The sequence below is a fragment of the Polypterus senegalus genome, chromosome 5 (genome assembly GCF_016835505.1).
Source record: "Polypterus senegalus isolate Bchr_013 chromosome 5, ASM1683550v1, whole genome shotgun sequence".
Classification (NCBI taxonomy): Eukaryota; Metazoa; Chordata; class Cladistia; order Polypteriformes; family Polypteridae; genus Polypterus; species Polypterus senegalus.
This window is the reverse complement of record NC_053158.1, coordinates 166,486,054-166,506,053: the sequence shown is the minus strand read 5'-3', so window position 1 is coordinate 166,506,053 and position 20,000 is coordinate 166,486,054. Positions and strand designations below refer to the sequence as shown.

The 20,000-nt window shown below is 38.7% G+C and overlaps 1 protein-coding gene across 4 annotated transcripts in view; it reads left to right on the top strand.

Annotated features, from left to right (window-relative positions):
- Positions 1 to 20,000, top strand: part of zmynd11 (zinc finger, MYND-type containing 11) — a 144,515-nt gene that overhangs the window by 56,598 nt on the left and 67,917 nt on the right. Inside the window, exon 4 of one of the 4 annotated variants that reach the window (XM_039753595.1) lies at positions 13,761 to 13,784. The exons of the other annotated variants lie outside the window; for them this stretch is intronic. Within the exon in view, the coding sequence (XP_039609529.1) occupies positions 13,761 to 13,784 (24 nt within the window). The remainder of the gene's footprint in view (positions 1 to 13,760; positions 13,785 to 20,000) is intronic. 4 annotated transcript variants of the gene reach the window in all.

Here is a 20,000-nt window from a genome sequence, read left to right as displayed (position 1 = left end):
TGCCTGAAGAAGGGGCCTGAGTTGCCTCGAAAGCTTGCATATTGTAATCTTTTTAGTTAGCCAGTAAAAGGTGTCATTTTGCTTGGCTTTTCTCTAAAAACATACTTGTTAAATTTGTGGTAGTGTGTGATGTAAATGAATATGTATGTGTGTTATTATTATTCTTGAGACCTGCCATGTGTATTGTATATGGCCAACAGGGGTGCAGCAGCTCCGCAAACCTGACACAGACAGTTACCAGGAACAAGTCTTTGCAACGCACATTTTTTTATTCTGATGTAAGAAACATTTCCCACCTCCACAGTACAAATTTACAATAAACAACGCAACGCAGCACTCTTCTTCTCACTCTCTCTTTTCCTCCTCCGCTTCTCATGGGGTAAGATTTGTCCCTCTTCCTCCCAACTCTAACTCCCCAAAGTGAATGCAGGTGGCTTCTTTTATGCTACGCCTGGGAGCACTCCATGTTGCTTAATAGCGTGGTTTGGAAGCACTCCCTGGTGTGGTGAAAGCCCAACAAAGCATGGAACCCAATAGGGCTGTGTCAGACTCCAACTCCCATGGAGCCCTGTGGGAATCCAAGGCACAGCCACAACCCGGGGGACTGCCTTTTAGCGCTCTGGGGGAGGCAGTTCCCTGTGCACATCCACTCTCCTGGTTCTTCCTTTATATAAAATAAATAAGGCCTGGAAGTAGTTGATTAATCTGGCCTGTTTAACATGTTAAAAATGTTGTTAGATAGATGATAGATAGATACTTTATTAATCCCAAGGGGAAATTCACATAATCCAGCAGCAGTATACTGAGATATATTCTTTGTTGCATCCAGGGCCAGCGGCATTTTCATATAATTTTTTTTAACATTATGAAACAGTACTAGAAAAAAGTTAAGTGTGTACCTAAAGAATTACATACACATCCAGTACCATATTTATATACTATCTTTACAAATTTTATAAAATAAAGTTTTCATTTAAAGTTTGTATTACATGGTTCACAATGATATGCCACATGTCAGTACAGAGCATTGGTGTTCATTTTCTTGATGTATACATACATACAGGTGCAGGGGAGTTGGAGGAAAGGGTTTGAAGAGGGGGTGGGGTTATGGCAGTCCTGGCGCAATAGAGAAAAGTTGGGAATGTAAAAATTGCAGTCTCTTTTTTTCCCTCTCCGTGTTTCTGTAAGAAGATCGAATCAGTGACATATCACATAAGTACTAAATAAGTCTCTAGTACCTCTGTATTTAACTTGGTCTGCAAGGTTGCTTACAGTGTTGACTGCCCTAATATAATGACAGAATTCTACAAATTAGGTGCAATGATTATCCTCGATTATCCTGGAGTATCTTCGCTAATTTATTCAAAGAATACAACATAACCATCTAAGTAATGCACAGTGTCGGTTTTTGAGCAAGATAGCAGCTACAGAGATCTTTTTTAGCATGCTAAGATCAAAGTTGTAGGTTGAACAGGGTTTTCCAATCTTTTTTCTGTGGTGGCACACTTTTTGTAACCAAAAAAATCCCTAGGTACACCTCAGTTCTACCAACTAAAAAAGCATGAAATCTCTTAGACATGCTAACCTCCCTGAAGGGGTGTGGGAAATAATAGCTTGGAGATTTCCATTCACAGACACAGTACTTAGTGAGCACTTTGGGCACATTTTCCAGCTGCTTTGTCCCTTTGCCCAGTCATGCAGGCAGTCCTCTCTTTCTGCCTTACTTCTCTGACCAAGGGAGTCTTCAGTGAACATGAACCTGGGCAGATCGACCTCCGGCACATCTCCTGGCTGCTAAAGCTTTCGCTAATGCTGGATCTACAAAGTGGTGATCACGGAGCTGCATTTATGTTAGCTTCTCCAGTAAGGCCGGGTATTGACACTGAAATCCCGATTCGGTTCCGATTCACAATGCCCTGAATCAATTCAATATTGATTTTATCTTGACTGAATTAGCGTGCACTGATATATTTGAAGTGGTGGCTTTTTTAGAGATTACTTAACCATGCATAAAGAACATTAATATAATGTAACAAATTCCAGTAACACATTTTGAAGAGTGTTTACATTCTTACTGCGTGGAAATCACTTTGAGTAGTGAGAAAAGTGCTATATAAATGTAAAAAATTATTATTATTATTGTGACTTCATATGCTTAAACATGGAATGACATTTACGAAGAAATACTTGATTAGTAATGAACAGTTAACATCAGTATTTGAAAGATGTGGAGCAAAATATCATTGCTTTTTAAAATGGAAAAAACCCTACTTTTTCACAGCACTGCACTCATTCAAAATTCACCATAATTTAACTAACATATGCTTCACCACATCAGAGTCTACACATATTATGGTTCCTATTCTTTAATACAGTGCAATGCATCTACTTTATAAAACATCTTGATCATATTGGGACTAATATTATTATAAAATAATAATGTTTCTTAAATAATAAACTTTTTCAATAACCTGTTCATATGTTATGAATCTCCATGTAGACACCCTTCAGCTGTACTGTTAACCAAATGTATTCCCCTATTGGATATATAAAATCTTGAATTCATTGAAATTAATGATCCAGTAGGAAGACGTGTGTCTTTCCATAATTCAAATTACACATATGTTCAGTTGCTTATGTGTAGCAGTCACGTTAATCAGTCTCAAATGTGTCCTCACACTTCCTCCTCAGACAAAAACGAAGCATTTTAAAATGAGGATCTAGTGCTGATGATTGTTGACAGCAGCATTGGATGAATGGAAATTAAAAGAAAAAGAACCAGCAATCATGACTGATTCCGCTAATAAGATCTGTGTGGTACAGCTTATGGAGTTACTTCTCGCAGGCTGCTCTGAAAATTCCAACAATTGCCCTCTTGCTTAGCCATTGCTAACTTTTTCCACTGTAGCAGTACAGCTAGCCACAAGAGAAGCAACGTTTATTAGACTTGCTAACACACAAACTTGTGATTGGTATGGTCACGTGATGGAAAAGTTTTTGGAACAACAGCCAGCTAGCCATCTCAGTAGCTTGGCATACTGTATAGGCAGTGAGGTTGCTCAAGGTGTGACTGGCACGCAGCGCGCTTGTTTGCAACACATCCTGCATAGGTGCCCCATCGTTTCTAATGTAGTGACGTGTAATTCGTCACATAGGAATTTGCTGCCCTGGATGATCAGCTGTCACAAATTAGAGTTACTCTCTCTGCTGACCTGACAGATGTAATGATGCTTTGCTATAGATCTTCATAAAGCCTAGGTACAATAACTTGTTTGCTTTCTGCTTGGTATGGCATACTGCAGTTCAAAAACCTGTGTCATTTGTTGAAAGCCCTTGTTTTCAACAACAATGTTGGGTCTCATACCTTTACAGATAAAAACTGCTGTATATTGTTATTTTTTGGGTTTGAGGTGAATTAAACGGAAGTTTGCAGCTACCCACCATCTGCAGTGTAGATTGTTTAGGCTCTACTTGTTTGGATGTCAACTGAGATTACATTTATGGGTGACATCAGGATAAATGGTTTCTCAGATTTGTTATGTTACAACAGTACTTAACTTCTTAGCTGCACAGCTTACATATGGCTTTGCTTTTATCCAGTCGTTACCGATGCATTGTTTCTGCAGGAAGTCCACCCATCTGATTTAAGTGTCGAATGCACTAATTTCAGTGGAGGAGTACACATCATTTTATGCAGTCCTATCTGCAGTCGGTCTGTTCTTATTCTGTGTGAGGTAGTAAAGTGCTTTTTCTGTAGAAAGCCTTAACAGGCACATAAGTCCATATGTACTTGATCAGACTACAAAAATTAAGATAAGCAAAAATCTATATCTAGTAATTGAGCAGAGATAGAGATTTACAAGATCAATCTTGAGACTTTAAGAATCGATAACAAATGTTTAAATGAAAGATAACGATTAATTCGAAAATTGATATTTTTATCCTAGCCTACTTTCCATATAGTCCTGTCCTCTTGGGACAGGTCTCAACCACCTGAAGAGCATGTCTGACTCAGGTCTGAAGCCAGGGGCACTACACAGTTATTTACACAGTGCACCAGTTGAAAAGTCAATGCTAATGTAGAGACTTCAGTTCTAAATGTGGTAAAACGTCCAAATTCTAGAAATGACACTACTTGCAGGATTACTGTAAAGTTATTGTAGGATAGAGTTGTATTTGCCTCAGAGTAAATCACAGCAATTAATGCTTTACATGAATAAAGGGACTATAACTTTTATTCTTCTGAAAAATATAAATATAGTATTTGTTTACTATCATGTTTTCCCCCTTATTAGTGCTTTCCTCTACTTTTCCTCTACTAAATCTTATTATTAAAAGTTATATTACATAGGCATTGTACCTTAGTGGCACAATATGAATGTCATCAGCATACAAATAAATAATAAGCTTCCAAAGAAAAAAAATAGTCCTAACTCTGAATCCCAAGTGACCCTGTGTCTAATTGCAAACTGCAATCAGCAGTGAATTTTCATTTTAACAGCTTTGAGTGAAATGACAACTTAGATTATATTGTTAAAAATTCAGGTTTTGTTTCAGAATATTTTTTTTGTTTTTTTTTTCCTTGTAAATTATATTGAGGCCACAGGTGAAACTGAATTACAGGATTATAATTGTTTTGGCTTTTTCTTATAGCTTCATAGAGAGCACAAACAGAGGACATCTTGTGCTCAAATATTTAGTAATTTTAATCTGCTTAGTACATCCAAATTAGTGTCTCATCTAATTTATTTATATATTTTTTTCCTGATATTTTTTTCAGAGCATGGTTGTGGATGATTTCACTGGTACGGCACTTCCATATATTTTACATCATACCTGTAATACTGGAGCGGTGTTAGCTTTAGTTTTTACTCATTCAAGTAAGAGAGGCCAGATCTCAAGCAGCACAGGAGAAAGTGGTTAAAATGGTGCAGGAAGTTTTCTGGCGCCACTTCACACATCATTACCCCAAGAATTTATAAGTAAATTGCTGGGTCGAGAAGATGTTTCAAGAAGTTAGATTCAGATTTCAAATTTCACCAGACCTTTCTCAGCTCACAACTTGCCTCAGTGAAATTAAAACCTGGATGGAGCAAAACTGCTTCAAATTAAATTACAACAAAACTGAACTCTTGCAAATTGGCACTGAAACTCAAAATAAGAAAATGAGCTCCTTTTCAGTCACTCTTGATGGTGATCTAATCAGACCTTTTTCTAATGCAAGGAATCTTGGTGTTATTTTTGATTGCTCTGTCTCTTATTCCACCCAATAATCCACATTAGTAAATTTTCTTACTTTCACCATCATAACATATCCCATGTTCACTCATTTCTTTCCTTCCCTAATGCTGAGAAACTTTTCCATGCTTTTATCACACCTCTCATCGATTATGGAAACTCCCTACTGGCAGGTACCTCTTCTGATCTTATATCACAGCTCACAGTTAATTCAAACTCTGAAGCAACAGTAAGCATATCACTCTCATCCCATTTCACCTTCACTGGCTCCCTGTGTCTTGCAGGATTAAATTTAAAATTCTATTAATAACCTACAAAGCTTTAAATGGCCTTGCAATGGACTGCATCAGTGACCTTTTCTATCACTGTGCTCCTGTTTGCCCACTAAAGGTCCTCTGATTCTGGCAATCTTGTTGTGCCCCACACTGACCTGCACTCTTTTGGTGATAGGGCCTTCAGTTGTATGGCGCTCAGACCTTGGAATGACGCCCCAAAATTAATTAGATCAGCAGGCTCAGTTCTTTTATAAAACAACTTAAAACTCATCTGTTTCGGAAGGCTTTTAACTTAACCTGACATTCTGACCTTTCTTTCAGTTTACCTCTCTTGGCCAGATATTCAGGGTAATTTTGTTTGTGTGTTATACAACACAAATTGATATTTGTTCGGGCTTTCTTTTAGCATTGCATTTAGTATTTTACTTTGGTTTATTGAATTCTTTGTATATCATGTTCTTATCTGTTTCAGTGTTCTATGCAGAAGGTATTTGCGTCCAATGTTACATATACCCAGCTGTTGTTCTTGTGAGTCTGTGAAGCACCTTGAGCATTGGAAAGGTGCTATATAAATAAAATTTATTATTATTATTATTAAGAACTAATATTTTAGGTCTGTATGTGTGTGAACAAAGCCATGTATTGGGTCATGTATTGAAAATGTCAAGACTAGTTCATAAAGGACTCTGGACATAACATATTGAAATCTACCACTTGATTTTTTTTATCATAGTTGAGTTTACTTTTTAAGGACAGCTATTTGTAAATTGAACAGAAGTAGAATTAATGAAGCTGTTGCCCCTCTAATTGAAAGCGAAAATGTTTGAGGGTAGTTGCCGCTTGATGTGGCTTTCTTCCATCCTTTACATTGTGTGTGTTTCCTATGTGTTTCATCAGCAAAATGAGAAGTGCAGTTCTCTGGTGGAAATTGCGCTTTGTACAAGATTCGGAAATAGAAAATATGAAGTAAAATATATCTTCAGAATTTGCATGAATTTATATTTGACTCTGCCGTTTTTTAGCTTTCATATTGTCATTTTACAGTGTGTTTAGACCTCATCTTGGGGATCTTTATGCCAAAAAAGAAAAAAACAAAAAACATTGACATTCTCACATTCTCAAACTTCCTTAACCCAGTTCATGTTTACAGGAGGTTAGAGCCTATTTCAGTAATATTGAGCATAATGGAAGAAGCATCCCTAGACAAGTAACAAGGTCCTTGCTGGACGTACCCACACACATGCCCATATTTAAGCTGAAGCAATTGAGAATTGACTAAAGAAAAAATAACAGTCTCTTTCTTAACTTGTACTGTCATTTGTGAGTGTTGTCAGCACAGGAAATTATAAGATAAATATTCATACCTGATATGTTTTAATGTTGCAGGTCTTGTTGTAATACTTAACATTTTGTTCACAAATAAAGAACCTTCTGCAGAAATTACATTCATTTGTAGGTACATACGTTTTATGAACCCACTGATTCTGACAGTGTGTTCCAGTGTACCCATGCCAATTCAAGGATCATTGCACACAAGGTAGAAAAGTAGCACCAACATTCTACAGCACACTAATGCACACACTTACCCTGCATCATTTTAGATGTACAAGTATAGCTAACCTGTAATCCTCTTTTTCATGCTGTGTATATTTGGTAAGGCATCACATCATAAGTTTATAAAAGCATCTATAAAATAACATCTACAGAAAAATTAAAAAGAAAAATTTGGACGTGAGCATCAGTAGGCTTTGCTTCCTAGGAACCAAGTTACCTGAACTATTCTATAACATTTTAGTAATTATCGATCTGATGTTGATATTTTTGATCAAAAAACAGGTCATTATGATTGCAATTGATGAGAAGAATTCATAATCAATTGCAGAATTACAGTATTTGAAGGTTCCTCCTTGAGTCTCATAACAGGCTTAAGTTTCAGTTTGGTGTTTTTTCGTCTAGCCGTTTTAGCTCTAGACTATCCTCAAGAAACTGTGACAAACATACACACACACACACACTGACAGACACACACCCATTATTGAGATATGAATGTTTCCGCTATCAGGGGACTCTAAAATGTCTACATTCGTTGAAAGCAGAGACTGAAATTTTTGACAAATCTAAAGCTCTCTCCCCCCCCCAGGATTCTTACTAGGACTAGTTAAAATCCCTAATTTTCAGCACAACAGTTGAAAGGAGAGGTCTTCTTGAGTGGAGTGAAATTTGCCACAGATTGCGTGGTGAAACCAGTGCGACTCATCTTCAGACACCCTTAGCCGGGGTTGGCCCACCCCTGGTTGATCAGACCCGGGTGTGTGTAGCATGGTGACACCACTCGATCAATTGGCAGCGCATGTTAAGTCCCTACGTTTCAGACACAGCCAGTGAGTGCTCCGTTCCGCTACAGTGGAAAGCTCTTTGATTTCCTTCCATTGAGCCTGCCCTCTGATCCCTACTTCCTTCAATAGCCTCGTGGTGGAACTGGCTACAAACCCTCTGCATTCCACCTCCACTGGCCACACTTTGACGTTCCAGCCCCGCCTCTCTGCTTCAGCTGCTAAACGGCATATCGCAGCCTCTTCAGTTCGAATGCCTCATCGATAGCATCCTCCCATGGGACTGTCATCTCGACGATGAAGACACGCCGACAGGACTTGGACCAGAGCACAAGATCTGGACGCAGGTTAGGTGTCCCAATTTCGGATGGGAAGGTGAGCCTCTGGTTGAGGTCCACTCGCAACTCCCAGTCCCGGGCTGGGTTCAATGGACCATTATCTGGAAGTAAAGGCTTGGTCTGCTGTTTCTCCCCTTCCCGCATGAAAGTTGGTCTCCGTCGGATGATACTTTGTGCTTCTAGTGGCATGGCGTTAATGTTTACTCTCTTGTTCTCAATTTCGGCAGCCAAGCATCTCAGCGCTTGGTTGTGGTGCCAGGTGTATCTTCCTTGAGTTAAGCTGGTCTTGCAACCCACCAGTAAGTGTTTGAGGGTTGCTGGGATAGTGCACAGGGGACATGCTGGATCCTTTTCATGCCAAATATGTAGGTCGGTTGGGGAGGGCAAGACGTCGTATGTGGCTCTGATGATGAAACTTAGTCTATTAGCCTCCATGCTCCACATCTCGCTCCAAGTAATTTTCCTCCTCTCCACACCATCCCACTTCATCCAGCGGCCTTGTTGGGCTTGGGAGACTGCCTTGGCACACCTGGCTGCTTCCTCCTGGCGGCGGAGCTCCTCCACCACCATTTGCCACCGCTCCATTGGAGTAGCCTTTTGCCATGTGGGTGTTACTACTTCGAATCCAAAGCCCCCTCTACCATGTTGGACATGCCCCACTACGTCCCGGTGTCTGAGGGCAGCCTTTGCCTCCACAACAACTGCCGATGGCTTCCATTTCCTCCCTGTTGCTAGGGTTGGAGCAGCACCTCTGACAACTGAGTCCCGGGATTCTGTGAGAGTCATTTCCAGCCTTGATTTCGTGCATTTGTACTCCTCCACCAGGCTTGAGATTGGCAGAGAGGGCTCCGTTACCATACAGGCCAATGCTGGTGAGGCACCTCGGCTGTCCAAGCCACTTCCTCACTTGTGCGTTCACTAGTCTCTCCAGCCGGTTGGCCTGGGATAATGTGACCTCATAGATAGAAATTGGCCACGTGAGCCGGAGCAGTAGCCCAAACTGAAAGCACCACAGCTTCAGCTTCCCTGGCAGGGCAGTGTTATTGATCTTATTTAGGCCGTTGATTGTATCCTGCCTGAGTTGTTCCACCTGCTTCGAGTCTTTGAGCTCTGCACTATACCAACGGCCAAGGCTTTTGATAGGCTTCTCCAGAACTGTTGGTATTGGTTCGTTGTTAACCTGGAACCTCTCATTGGTAAGCTGGCCTTTGACTATGGAGATACTGCGGGATTTGCTGGGTTTAAATTCCATTTGTGCCCACTTGATGTTTTCCTGAAGTTTATTCAACAGATGTTTGGTGCATGCGTTGTTTGTTGTTATTGTTGTCATATCATCCATGTATGCCCTGATTGGGGGGAAACGCAAACCAGCCTTCGACCGTTCCCCTCCAACCACCCATCGGGAGGCTCGAATAATGAGCTCCTTCGCCATGGTAAACGCCAGTGGAGAGATGGTACAGCCCGCCATTATGCCTATCTCGAGGTGCTGCCAGGCCGTTGTTCTAGTCTGTGTTGTCACACAGAATTGCAGGTCCTGGAAGTAGGCTTTGACCAGCCTTGTGATTCCCTCTGGGACTTGGAAGAACTTGAACGCCGTCCACAAGATCTCATGCGGCACTGACCCAAAAGCACTGGCAAGATCTAGGAAAACCACGTGCAGATCTTCTTCTTGGCTGTCTGTATCTGGTGCCAGATGACATTTTGGTGTTCCAGGCATCCTGAAAATCCTCTTATCCCTGTCTTCTGCACTGAGGTGTCCGCAAAATTGTTCTTCTGCAAAAACGCTGAGAGTCTCTGGGCCACAACACTGAAGAAAATCTTTCCTTCCACATTCAGGAGGCTGATCGGGCGGAACTGATCGATGGTTGAAGAATTCTTCTCTTTGGGAATCAGGATACCTCCTGCCCGCCGCCATGCCTTCGGTATGACTCCTTTCTCCCATGCCACCTTCATTAGCTTCCAGAGGTACTTCAAAACGCCTGGCGCATTCTTATAGAGCCTATATGGGATGCCATTGGGCCCAGGGGCTGAGGCTGCTCTTGCCCGCTTTACTGTCCTCTCAACTTCGCTCCATGTAGGGGGCCTTATTTCCAACTGGTGCTCGGGCGGTTGAATTGGCGGCATGTCATCTGGAATACTGGCTGGCACATGCCTCTTGTTATCAAAGTAGGTTTTCCTCAGGTGCTCCTCTAGTTCCCTTATGGGTGCTTTTAGGGTCCCAGTTTTCTCATTTACGAAGAGATCTTTGACAAACTTATGGGGGTCTCTATAGAAGCAAGTCCTCATTCGTTCTTTCTTCTTATGTTTCTTTCTTAGGCATTCTGCTCTTCGCAGTGTTGCAATTCGCTGCCTAATTTCGCCCTGTAGTGCCTCAAGTCCTTTCCTTTCCAATTCTGTGGCCTTTTTCTTTCCAGCTTTCTTTCCACGTACCCTTTCTGCCCCTCTAGAAGATGGACGAGGTCTGTGTTTGTGGTTTTCCACTCCTTTTTTTGGCAGGATTTAGGCCATAAGATTTGAGGCTTCCGTCCCTTCATCTTCCACTCTACTGCTATCTGTGGCTGGATGGGTTCTGGACTCATGAGCGTTGGCGGCTCTGTGCTTGGTTGAGCTTTGTCTGGGGTTCTGATACCCTGTGGACTGTGGTGACTAACCTGCCACTGGGCTTCACTTGACTGATTTGCCCTACCTCTAAAGAAGTAGTGGTCAAAGTGAGGCCCCTCACAACGCCCTCTCAGGCACTTTTTCCCGCCCTGGTGGATCTTGAGACCCTTCTCTGATGTTACCTTTTTCCAGCCACAGATGCAGCTTTGAAGCCTGTGTCCCGCCCGTTCTGTTACTCCATCAACTCTTGTGCTGAACATTTGATTCATTGTCGATTCCATTCCAAAGTCTGTTACCATATAATCCGCCGACGAGTCATCTTCCGCTCCCGCTCTCGACCATATAGACAATAGATTATGGTGGGGTAGGACGTAAGGCAAAAAAGAAGAATTCTCTATGTATCTCTGAAGTAGTAGTTGTTAATACAGTTAATAATAGTAATTGTTAATGCCAGTTGCTATTTAAGTAGCTTTTTTTTTTTTCTTTTCCATCACATACATACTTTACCTTATATTGTACCTTTTACTGTACCTTGCATTCTTTTTTCCCTTACTAGTCGTTTATTTGGAGGATAAAACAAGCAAATTCCATTCTCCACCCCTTCAAACTAATGCTTCTGTTGTATATTGCTAGGGGATCCCAACTGACAAGTGAAATTGGCATGCAAACCAACTGGTCCTCAGCGCCCTAGAGGTACTTAATTCAGTAGCAGTGACACCCACCTGAAACCAGATTCTGAATGATTTTGACCCATTATTGCTACTTGCTAATGTTAATCATTGCTTCTGTTATCTCCAATAGGGTTAAATTAAGAGATAGAGGCTTTCCAGGCTGAAATTAATAGAAAGGCTATTGATTTCCAACAGGTTATTACAATAGATTTACCAGCAAGAGAATTCAGGGAGAATAGCTTCTGTTGGAGAAGTGAGAGGGAAATAAGATTAAGCAAAATAAATGATTGAGGCAAGAGAGAGATACAGTCAATTTGTTTATATGTGTCTCACTAATCTGGTTATCCATAGAAACCTGATTTCTAAAATGCAATGTAAACCCTTGTTTCAGTTTGAGAATTCAGAAATAACCCAGTTATATTGTCATGTAAACCCACAATCAGGTTACTGCTAAGGATTTTGTAGTCTTCATGTGTCCATTATGCTCTGTCAGCCTGCACATGTATTTTTTTCGTACATGCTTTTAGCAGCCACAAATAGAAATGTCCACAGAATACATTTTCTGAGGCAAATGTTCAGGTGATCGCATTATTCCTCCTCCTGGCCAAAATAATCCTCCTCAATACTTCAGAAATCGCTAAGTATATTTCGATGATCTGAGAGCACAGTGTTAAACTCTGCAACACAATCTCAGAAGCAGTGCTTTAACACACTAAAAGTAATGCAGATTACGTAGTCAGATTACATTTTAAAGCAGTGAGTAACCTAATGCAATACTTGTTGAAGTAAAAATACCTATGTTACTATCCTAGCAGAACTGGGTGTAGAGGAAAAAACATGTGTACCAGGTCCTTTGCTGGGCTCCATCACACAGTCAAGCAGAAAAAAAAGTATGCTGTGTGCATTCTGGTAACAAAAACCTATAAATAGGATATCAGTTTGAATAGACATATTTCTAAAACACAAAAAGAGAAAAGGATTACAGGTGTCATGTTTATTTTCGAATTGATGATGGTGGATGATGAGGTTTTTTTTTTTGCGCAGTTTAATGACATCAAAGCAATTTAACACAGGAGACCTACTTGCCGATTTTTGCCTTAACTGGGTCTGGGGTTTCACCTTAATCTGGTTATGTGTGTTCATTTAAATGCACTCTGACAATAGGAGTGCAAGACAGGAAAATAGCAATCTTTGATTAGAAAATAGCTATGATGGGGCACTGCTCAAACATGTGAAGAAAAGTGCTTTGAACTAAGATTGACACAAATGCCATAAAGGCTAAGTCCATAATAAATCATTTACATGGAGTAAATCTGCTTATGAAGTTAAATTTAATATTTTGGAGGTTAGGATTTCTAATAGAGATAGTAATGTTTTTAAAAAGCAATAGACCATTTTGGGTGCATGGATTGATCTCATTGCCAAATAGATTGAAAAGCAAGGAGTGAGGGTTAGGGACAATTGTACTTAATCAGTATCATTGTTTGCATATATTTTCTTAAGTATTTTTTAGTTTATGGTAAAAAAAAGCTTTCCAATGATCAGGTAAAACGGGTGACATATTTAAGTAAATGTGATAATTCTGGAATTTTGTTATCCTTGAGGAAAACATTGTAAAAAATGTGAAAATTATATACTGTTAATTTTTTGTTGAGAAAGAAGTCCACCCATTATCATAATCTCATCATTTCCCTAGTTAGTGATTAGAGGACCTCACACCTTTCTCAACAACATTTCATGCAAAGCAAGGAAGAAATTTTGAAGTAGAATATAAATCTATCAAAGGGTTGCTCATATCAGGCCGTTTAGTGTCGCCAAACAACCAACACAAGGTTTCCCAAGTTCACTAGGTCATAAATATGACTTCTGCAGCACTGTCCTGGACAGCACTAACAAAAAATAACTTGTATAATTTTTCATTATTAATATTTTACTTTAAGTATTTCAGCAGCATTTTGTTTTTCTGTAGGTATATTTTAGGAAGAATATATGCATCACATGCAGTATTTAGCCCATCTTTAATATTCATTTTATTAATTATCATAGAACACTTGAACCTTATATCTTTAATTTTGTGGTAGAGCAGATAGAAGTTTATGTTATTATTTAACTTCAGAGTATCATTTATCTTGCGTTATTGACATGTTGCGTGAAGCTACTTATTGAACTATTTTATTTCTGATTTTAAAAATATACGTACACACTTTTAAGTGATAAATCTCATGTGTGTTAAATGGAAAATAATATGACTGGCAGTCCAGTGAGTTTTTTAAAAAGTTTTTTTTGGATCACTTGCTATCGCAGGAGCAGTACACAGAAGGAAGGAAGGTAAGGATTATTTTTTCTAAATATTGCTTATTTTACTAACAGTAAATTAAAATGCGCCGATATGTGCTTGTTGTCTACCTTTTAACATGATTTCAGTCTTATTTGGCTGAAATGTAATATTTGAAAGATTAGTCTTTTTTTTTTTTTTAATGCATTTCAGTTGTGCTTAAGTTTCCATATTAGTGCCTTGATTTCTCTGTTTTTGAAATTGCTTTTCTAAAATACCTTGAGGTGTTATTTAGATTTGCAATAAAAATTTAAAAGAAATCATTTGTGCTTTTTGTGTTTTCAACAAACAATATAGAGACCCTACTACACATTGTGGCATGTTCAGAAGTAGTTCAGCCAGCACATATACACCTTTTATTAGTAGTAGAAATAGTTATACTAATTTTAGTTTTAGTTCTAATTAAGAGCTGTTTGGGCCCTGGTGTTCTCAATTAAGCATGCTTTTCTGAAGTAAAATTTCAAATTAATTACCCCTTTGTATGTTTTTCATAAATTTTCAACTTAGTTTTATGAGTTTAAAATACACCTCGGGTATACTTATGTTCATATAAAATACATCCAAATTAATTTCAGCAGTGAGATTCATGCAGTACTTTTAATAGATAGCCATGAACCACATGTTCAGTACATATCAAAATGAAACAGTTTCCAGACTTAACAAAGATTTTGAGGCCTGCAGATAATGGTGATTTTGGGAAGCCATTGTGTAATCCTGTGTGCACTGTATGTTTCTTAGAAAGAAATTGTCATGAAACAGATTTCTAGAATACCTGGGAAAGAAAATAAGTGCTAGGGGAGAGGTTATGCAGTTAATATTAACATTAACATTATTGAACTTTTTTACCCAGTAATATGCCAATTTTAAAGAAATAGTTATATTTTACCAAGTGGTAAATATGAAAGTTATCTGATTTCACTTATTAAAACGGGTTTCTTGCCAAAATAATAACAATCAAAAGGTTCAGACAATAGATCTTTAATTTGCAAATTTCAAGTTCAAGCACTTTATTGTCATTGTGTAACACAAGAGAATTACTTTTGTAATAGCCCCAAAGGTGCATTTAAAATCCAAAAGACAAATAGTTCAAATAGATAACAATACACTAAATAAATACAAAATAATAATACAAAATGTATTCAAAATATTAGTAATACGTCATATACAGTGTTAAATATTCAAGTAACCAGGATGGATTATTATTGCATAGATGTACAACATAGATTATTAATGCACATATTAGTAAACAGTATACTACACATTACAACATAGATTACTGTATATGTTCAATGAAAAATTCAGATTGAGGAAATGGCAGAGTTCAACAAGTTTATAGCAGCTGGGAAAGCGCTAGTTTTTAGTCAATTTTTACTTTTACAAATTGATCTTAAGCACCTGCCAATCTCACTATCTTCCACATCTGAGGTGGGGGAGAGGATAAAAAATACAACAGTTTATTGACTAAGTCTGGTATTAAGGCTTTTCACAAGATAAATGGAAGGTGGGAGATGATGGAGAAATTCTCAAGCTCTGACTATTAATTTTTTCATCTGGATAAATGAATATATATTAATTTTACAGCATGTTGCTATATCCCATTTATTTGGCTTTCCTAGTGAGTTAAATCAATCAATTGCACTCTAATGTGCGGAAAAGTTAATCTATTTCCTGTGCTAATAATAATTCTTTGCATTTATATAGTGCTTTTCTCACTACTCAAAGCGTTCAGCAATTGCAGGTTAAGGGCCTTGCTCAAGGGCCCAACAGAGCAGAGTCCTTTTTTTGGCATTTACGGGATTTAAACCGGCAACCTTCCCGATTGCCAGTGCAGATCCCTTGCCTCAGAGCCACCATTCCACCTTTGTTCTCAAAGCCCCAGAATTGAGCATGTTCATGTGCAGCCTTACTGGTCATCCTCAGTATGTGTTACATTAGACTAGGATGCCTGTTATGTTTACAGGGTGGCATTCAAAATGTTTAATATTATTGCTTCCAGAGTTAGCTACTAGATGCACCACAGGTTTTTTAATGTTGTATAGGTTTATAAGTTAAATTTAAAGTTGTCAATGTACGTAAATATATTCATCTTAAATTTTTATGTTCTGATGAGTGTATGAGAGTCCATACAATGCCACGAACACCATTTCCAGTTCTACTCGCACCAACTACAAATTTTTTTTTCGGGTTTCTACAAAGTAGAAATTCTTATGGCAGTGCTTCTTCACAGGACTATGACTATCATTATTTTTTTCCATGTAATCCTTTATTTACTTTGTTTGAATAATATTCTTCAATTTCATTTTCATGACCTGCATACACTGGCTGAGCAAATTAGGAACATCTTGGTAATACTGGGTTCTTTGTGGCATGGATTTCACAATCAGTCCTTTGAGATTCTGGTTCATGCTGACTTGATTGCATCACACAATTTTTGTATATTTGTCAGCTGTAGATTCAAATTGTGAATCTCCTTTCCTTCTACATCTCAGAGGTGTTCTTTATGGATTCAGATCCTGTGACTGATAAGGCCACTGAAAAACATTGAACTCATTATCGTGTTCATTAAACCAGTTTGATTTATGCTTTTTGGACTTGGTGCATTATTATGCTGGAAGTAGCCATTAGAAGATGGGTAAATCGTGTCCATGAAGGGATGCCACAATACACAAACAGGCTGCGGCATTCAAGCGATGATTGATCGTTATTAACACGCTCAAAGTGTGCCAAGAAAATATTCTCCATACCATTACATCACTACCAATAGCCTTTACTGTTGACAAAAGCAGGTTGGGTGCATGGATTAATGCAGTTGGCACCAAATTCTAACCCTACCATCTCTGTAGCTAAGCAGAAATTGTAATTCAGCATACCAGGCTACATTTTTCCAGTCTTCATCTGTCCTGTTTTGGTGATCTTGCACCTATTATAGCCTCAGCTCTGTGTTTTTGGCTGACAGGAGTGGAACCTGACATGATCTTCTGCCATTGTAGCCCATCCACTTCAAGATTCGATGTGTTCTGCATTTTGAGATATTTTTCTGCTGACCAGATTTGTTCAGAGTGGTTATCTTTGTTACCGTAGTCTTTCTGTTGGGTGTAACCATCCTGGTCATTCTCCTATGACCTCTGTCATCAAAAAGACATTTACATCTGCAGAACTGCGCTCACTGGATTTTTTTTTGCACCATTCATAGTAAACTTGGAGACCATTGCGTGTGGAAAATCCCAGTAGATCAGCAGTTATAGAAATACTCAAACCTACCCAACCCAAAAATCATGCAGTCGTCAATCACAAGATATCATATTTTTCCCTTTTCTGGTGTTTTTATGTAAACATTCACTGAAGCTCCTGACCTGTTCTGCATGATTCTATTACGCTGCTGCCACATCATCGGCTGATTAGATAATTGCATGAATAAGCAGGTCTACAGGTGTTCCTAGTAATTTGCTCGGTGAATGTATTTCAGCACTTAACCATGAAGGTGTATTCTATGCTGAGTACACTCACTCACACACCAGCACTGTAATTCGCACATGCCAAGTAATCTAACCTGCATATTTTTGAAATATAGGAAGAAGCAGGCGCACCTAGTCAGAACCCACATGGGCACTCACATTGCAACGTCACACTAATACTATCTGGGTCAAGATTTGAACCATAAGATTCTAGAGTTGTGGGTCTACAGTGCTAACCTCTGTACCACCATGTCACACTGTGAGATGGATATTAAATCCAGCTGCTACTTTTAGCTTTTCTGTCTGCCTTGCCTTTGTTTACTTATTTAACAAATGATTTTATTAACCTGACACACACATCATTTGTATGTGAGATTAGAATATTGGAGTAATGAAGAAAATGACAAATCAAACCAATCACTACACTCAATAAAAAAAAACCATATAACTGTCAATATGAACAGCCTCCACAGCAGCTGTAACTAAAACATGCTAAACTTTTCCTTAAACTTTTAAAAACATTTATTGTCCAGGTTAGTATTAAATTATGTTATTTCATCAGATGATCAAAATAAAGATGTCAAAAGAAACAATATATACAGTCCCTGACAAAAGTCTTGTCGCTTGTGTACAAATTGACCTGAAGTGCCGCTAAAATATATTTCTAATCAAGATTTTGTTACAAGAAATTGGTCATTTTAATCCCATCAGCTTTTGTAATAATGTTTCAGTGCAAAACGAAACTGACAAAAAGTATTCTAATATTCACAGCTTGGTAAAGCCCATTGAGTCAATTTTTGGCAAGACTTAAGTGTTGTCGCCTTGTCATATGAGCTTCACCTGTGACTAATAATGGATCAATTAGGTCTCAGGTGTGTGTATAAAAAGAACCCCAGTACACTAGACCTTCACATCAACTGCAACTAGACCTCAGCAAACATGCCTAAGATTCACCCTGAGACTAAAGTGTTGATTATCAAGAGGCTGAAGACCAAATCCACTGCTGATGTGGCAAACACCTTTAATGTGTCTCAGCGTCAAGTTCAGTGGATTAAAAAAAAAAGATTTGAAGAGACTGGAGATGTTTTTGACAAGCCCAGGTCAGGAAGACCCTGCAAGACAACTGCTCGAGAGGACCGTTTGTTGGCTCGAAAATCCAAGGCCAGCCCATTTTCCACTACAGCAGAGCTCCACGAGACCTGGTCACCTGAAGTCCCTGTGTCAACCAGAACAGTTTGTCGGATTCTGTCTCGAAATGGCCTCCATGGTCGAATCAGTGCCCATAAGCCAGCACTAAACAAAAGACAATTGAAAAACCGTGTGGCATTTGCCAAGGCCCACAGCCTACTAAAAGGATGGACGCTGAAAAAGTGGCAGAAGGTGGATTTTTCAGATGAATCTTCTGTTGAATTACACCACAGTCACCGCAAATATTGCAGGAGACCTACTGGAACCTGCATGGAGCCAAGATTTACCCAGAAAACAGTGAAGTTTGGTGGAGGCAAAATCATGGTCTGGGGTTACATCCAGTATGGGGGTATGCGAGGGATCTGCAGGGTGGAAGGCAACATCAATAGTCTAAAATACCAAGAAATCTTAGCTACCTCTTATATTCCCAACCATAAAAAAGGCCAAATTCTGCAGCAGGATGGTGCTCCATCGCATACTTCCATCTCCACATCAAAGTTCCTTAAAGCAAAGAAGATCAAGATGCTCCAGGATTGGCCAGCCCAGTCACCAGACATGAACATCATTGAGCATATGTGGGGTAGGATGAAAGAGGAAGCATGGAAGACGAAACCAAAGAATATTGATGAACTATGGGAGGCATGCAAGACTGTTTTCTTTGCTATTCCTGATGACTTCATCAATAAATTGTATGAATCCTTGCCAAACTGCATGGATGCTGTCCTTCAAGCTCATGGAAGTCATACAAGGTATTAAATTTGGATCTCACAGCACCACTACTTAATTTGCTGACATATTTTTGGATTTGCAGTAAAGTTGTTTATTTTCTGTATAGATGACAAAACTTTTGTCTTGCCCAAATTTAACCTTTCTGTCTTGATTAAATGATAAATCTTTTTTCAGTGAAACTAATTTATTTCAGTGCATTAAACATCATTTGGGAGGGCTTTAGCTTTTCATATGAGCTATTTCTAACACCAGTTGATTAATTAAAAGTCAGGTTAATAGCAGGAGTTTCTACAAAATAGAGAAGCGACAAGACTTTTGTCAGGGACTATATATATATATATATATATATATATACACATACATACATATATATATATATATATATATATATATATATATATATATATATATATATATATATATATATATACACACACACACACACACACACACACACACACACACACAGAGTTAGGTCCATAATTATTTGTACAGAGACAACTTTTTTCTATTTTTGGTTCTGTACATTACCACAATGAATTTTAAATGAAACAACTCAGATGCAGTTGAAGTGCAGACTTTCAGCTTTAGTTCAGTGGGTTGAACAAAAGACTGCATGAAAATGTGAGGCAACTAAAGCATTTTTTAACACAATCCCTTTATTTCAGGGGCTCAAAAGTAATTGGACAAATTAAATAACTGGAAATAAAATGTTCATTTCTAATACTTGGTTGAAAACCCTTTGCTGGCAATGACAGCCTGAAGTCTTGAACTCATGGACATCACCAGATGCTGGGTTTCCTCCTTTTAATGCTCTGCCAGGCCTTTACTGCAGCG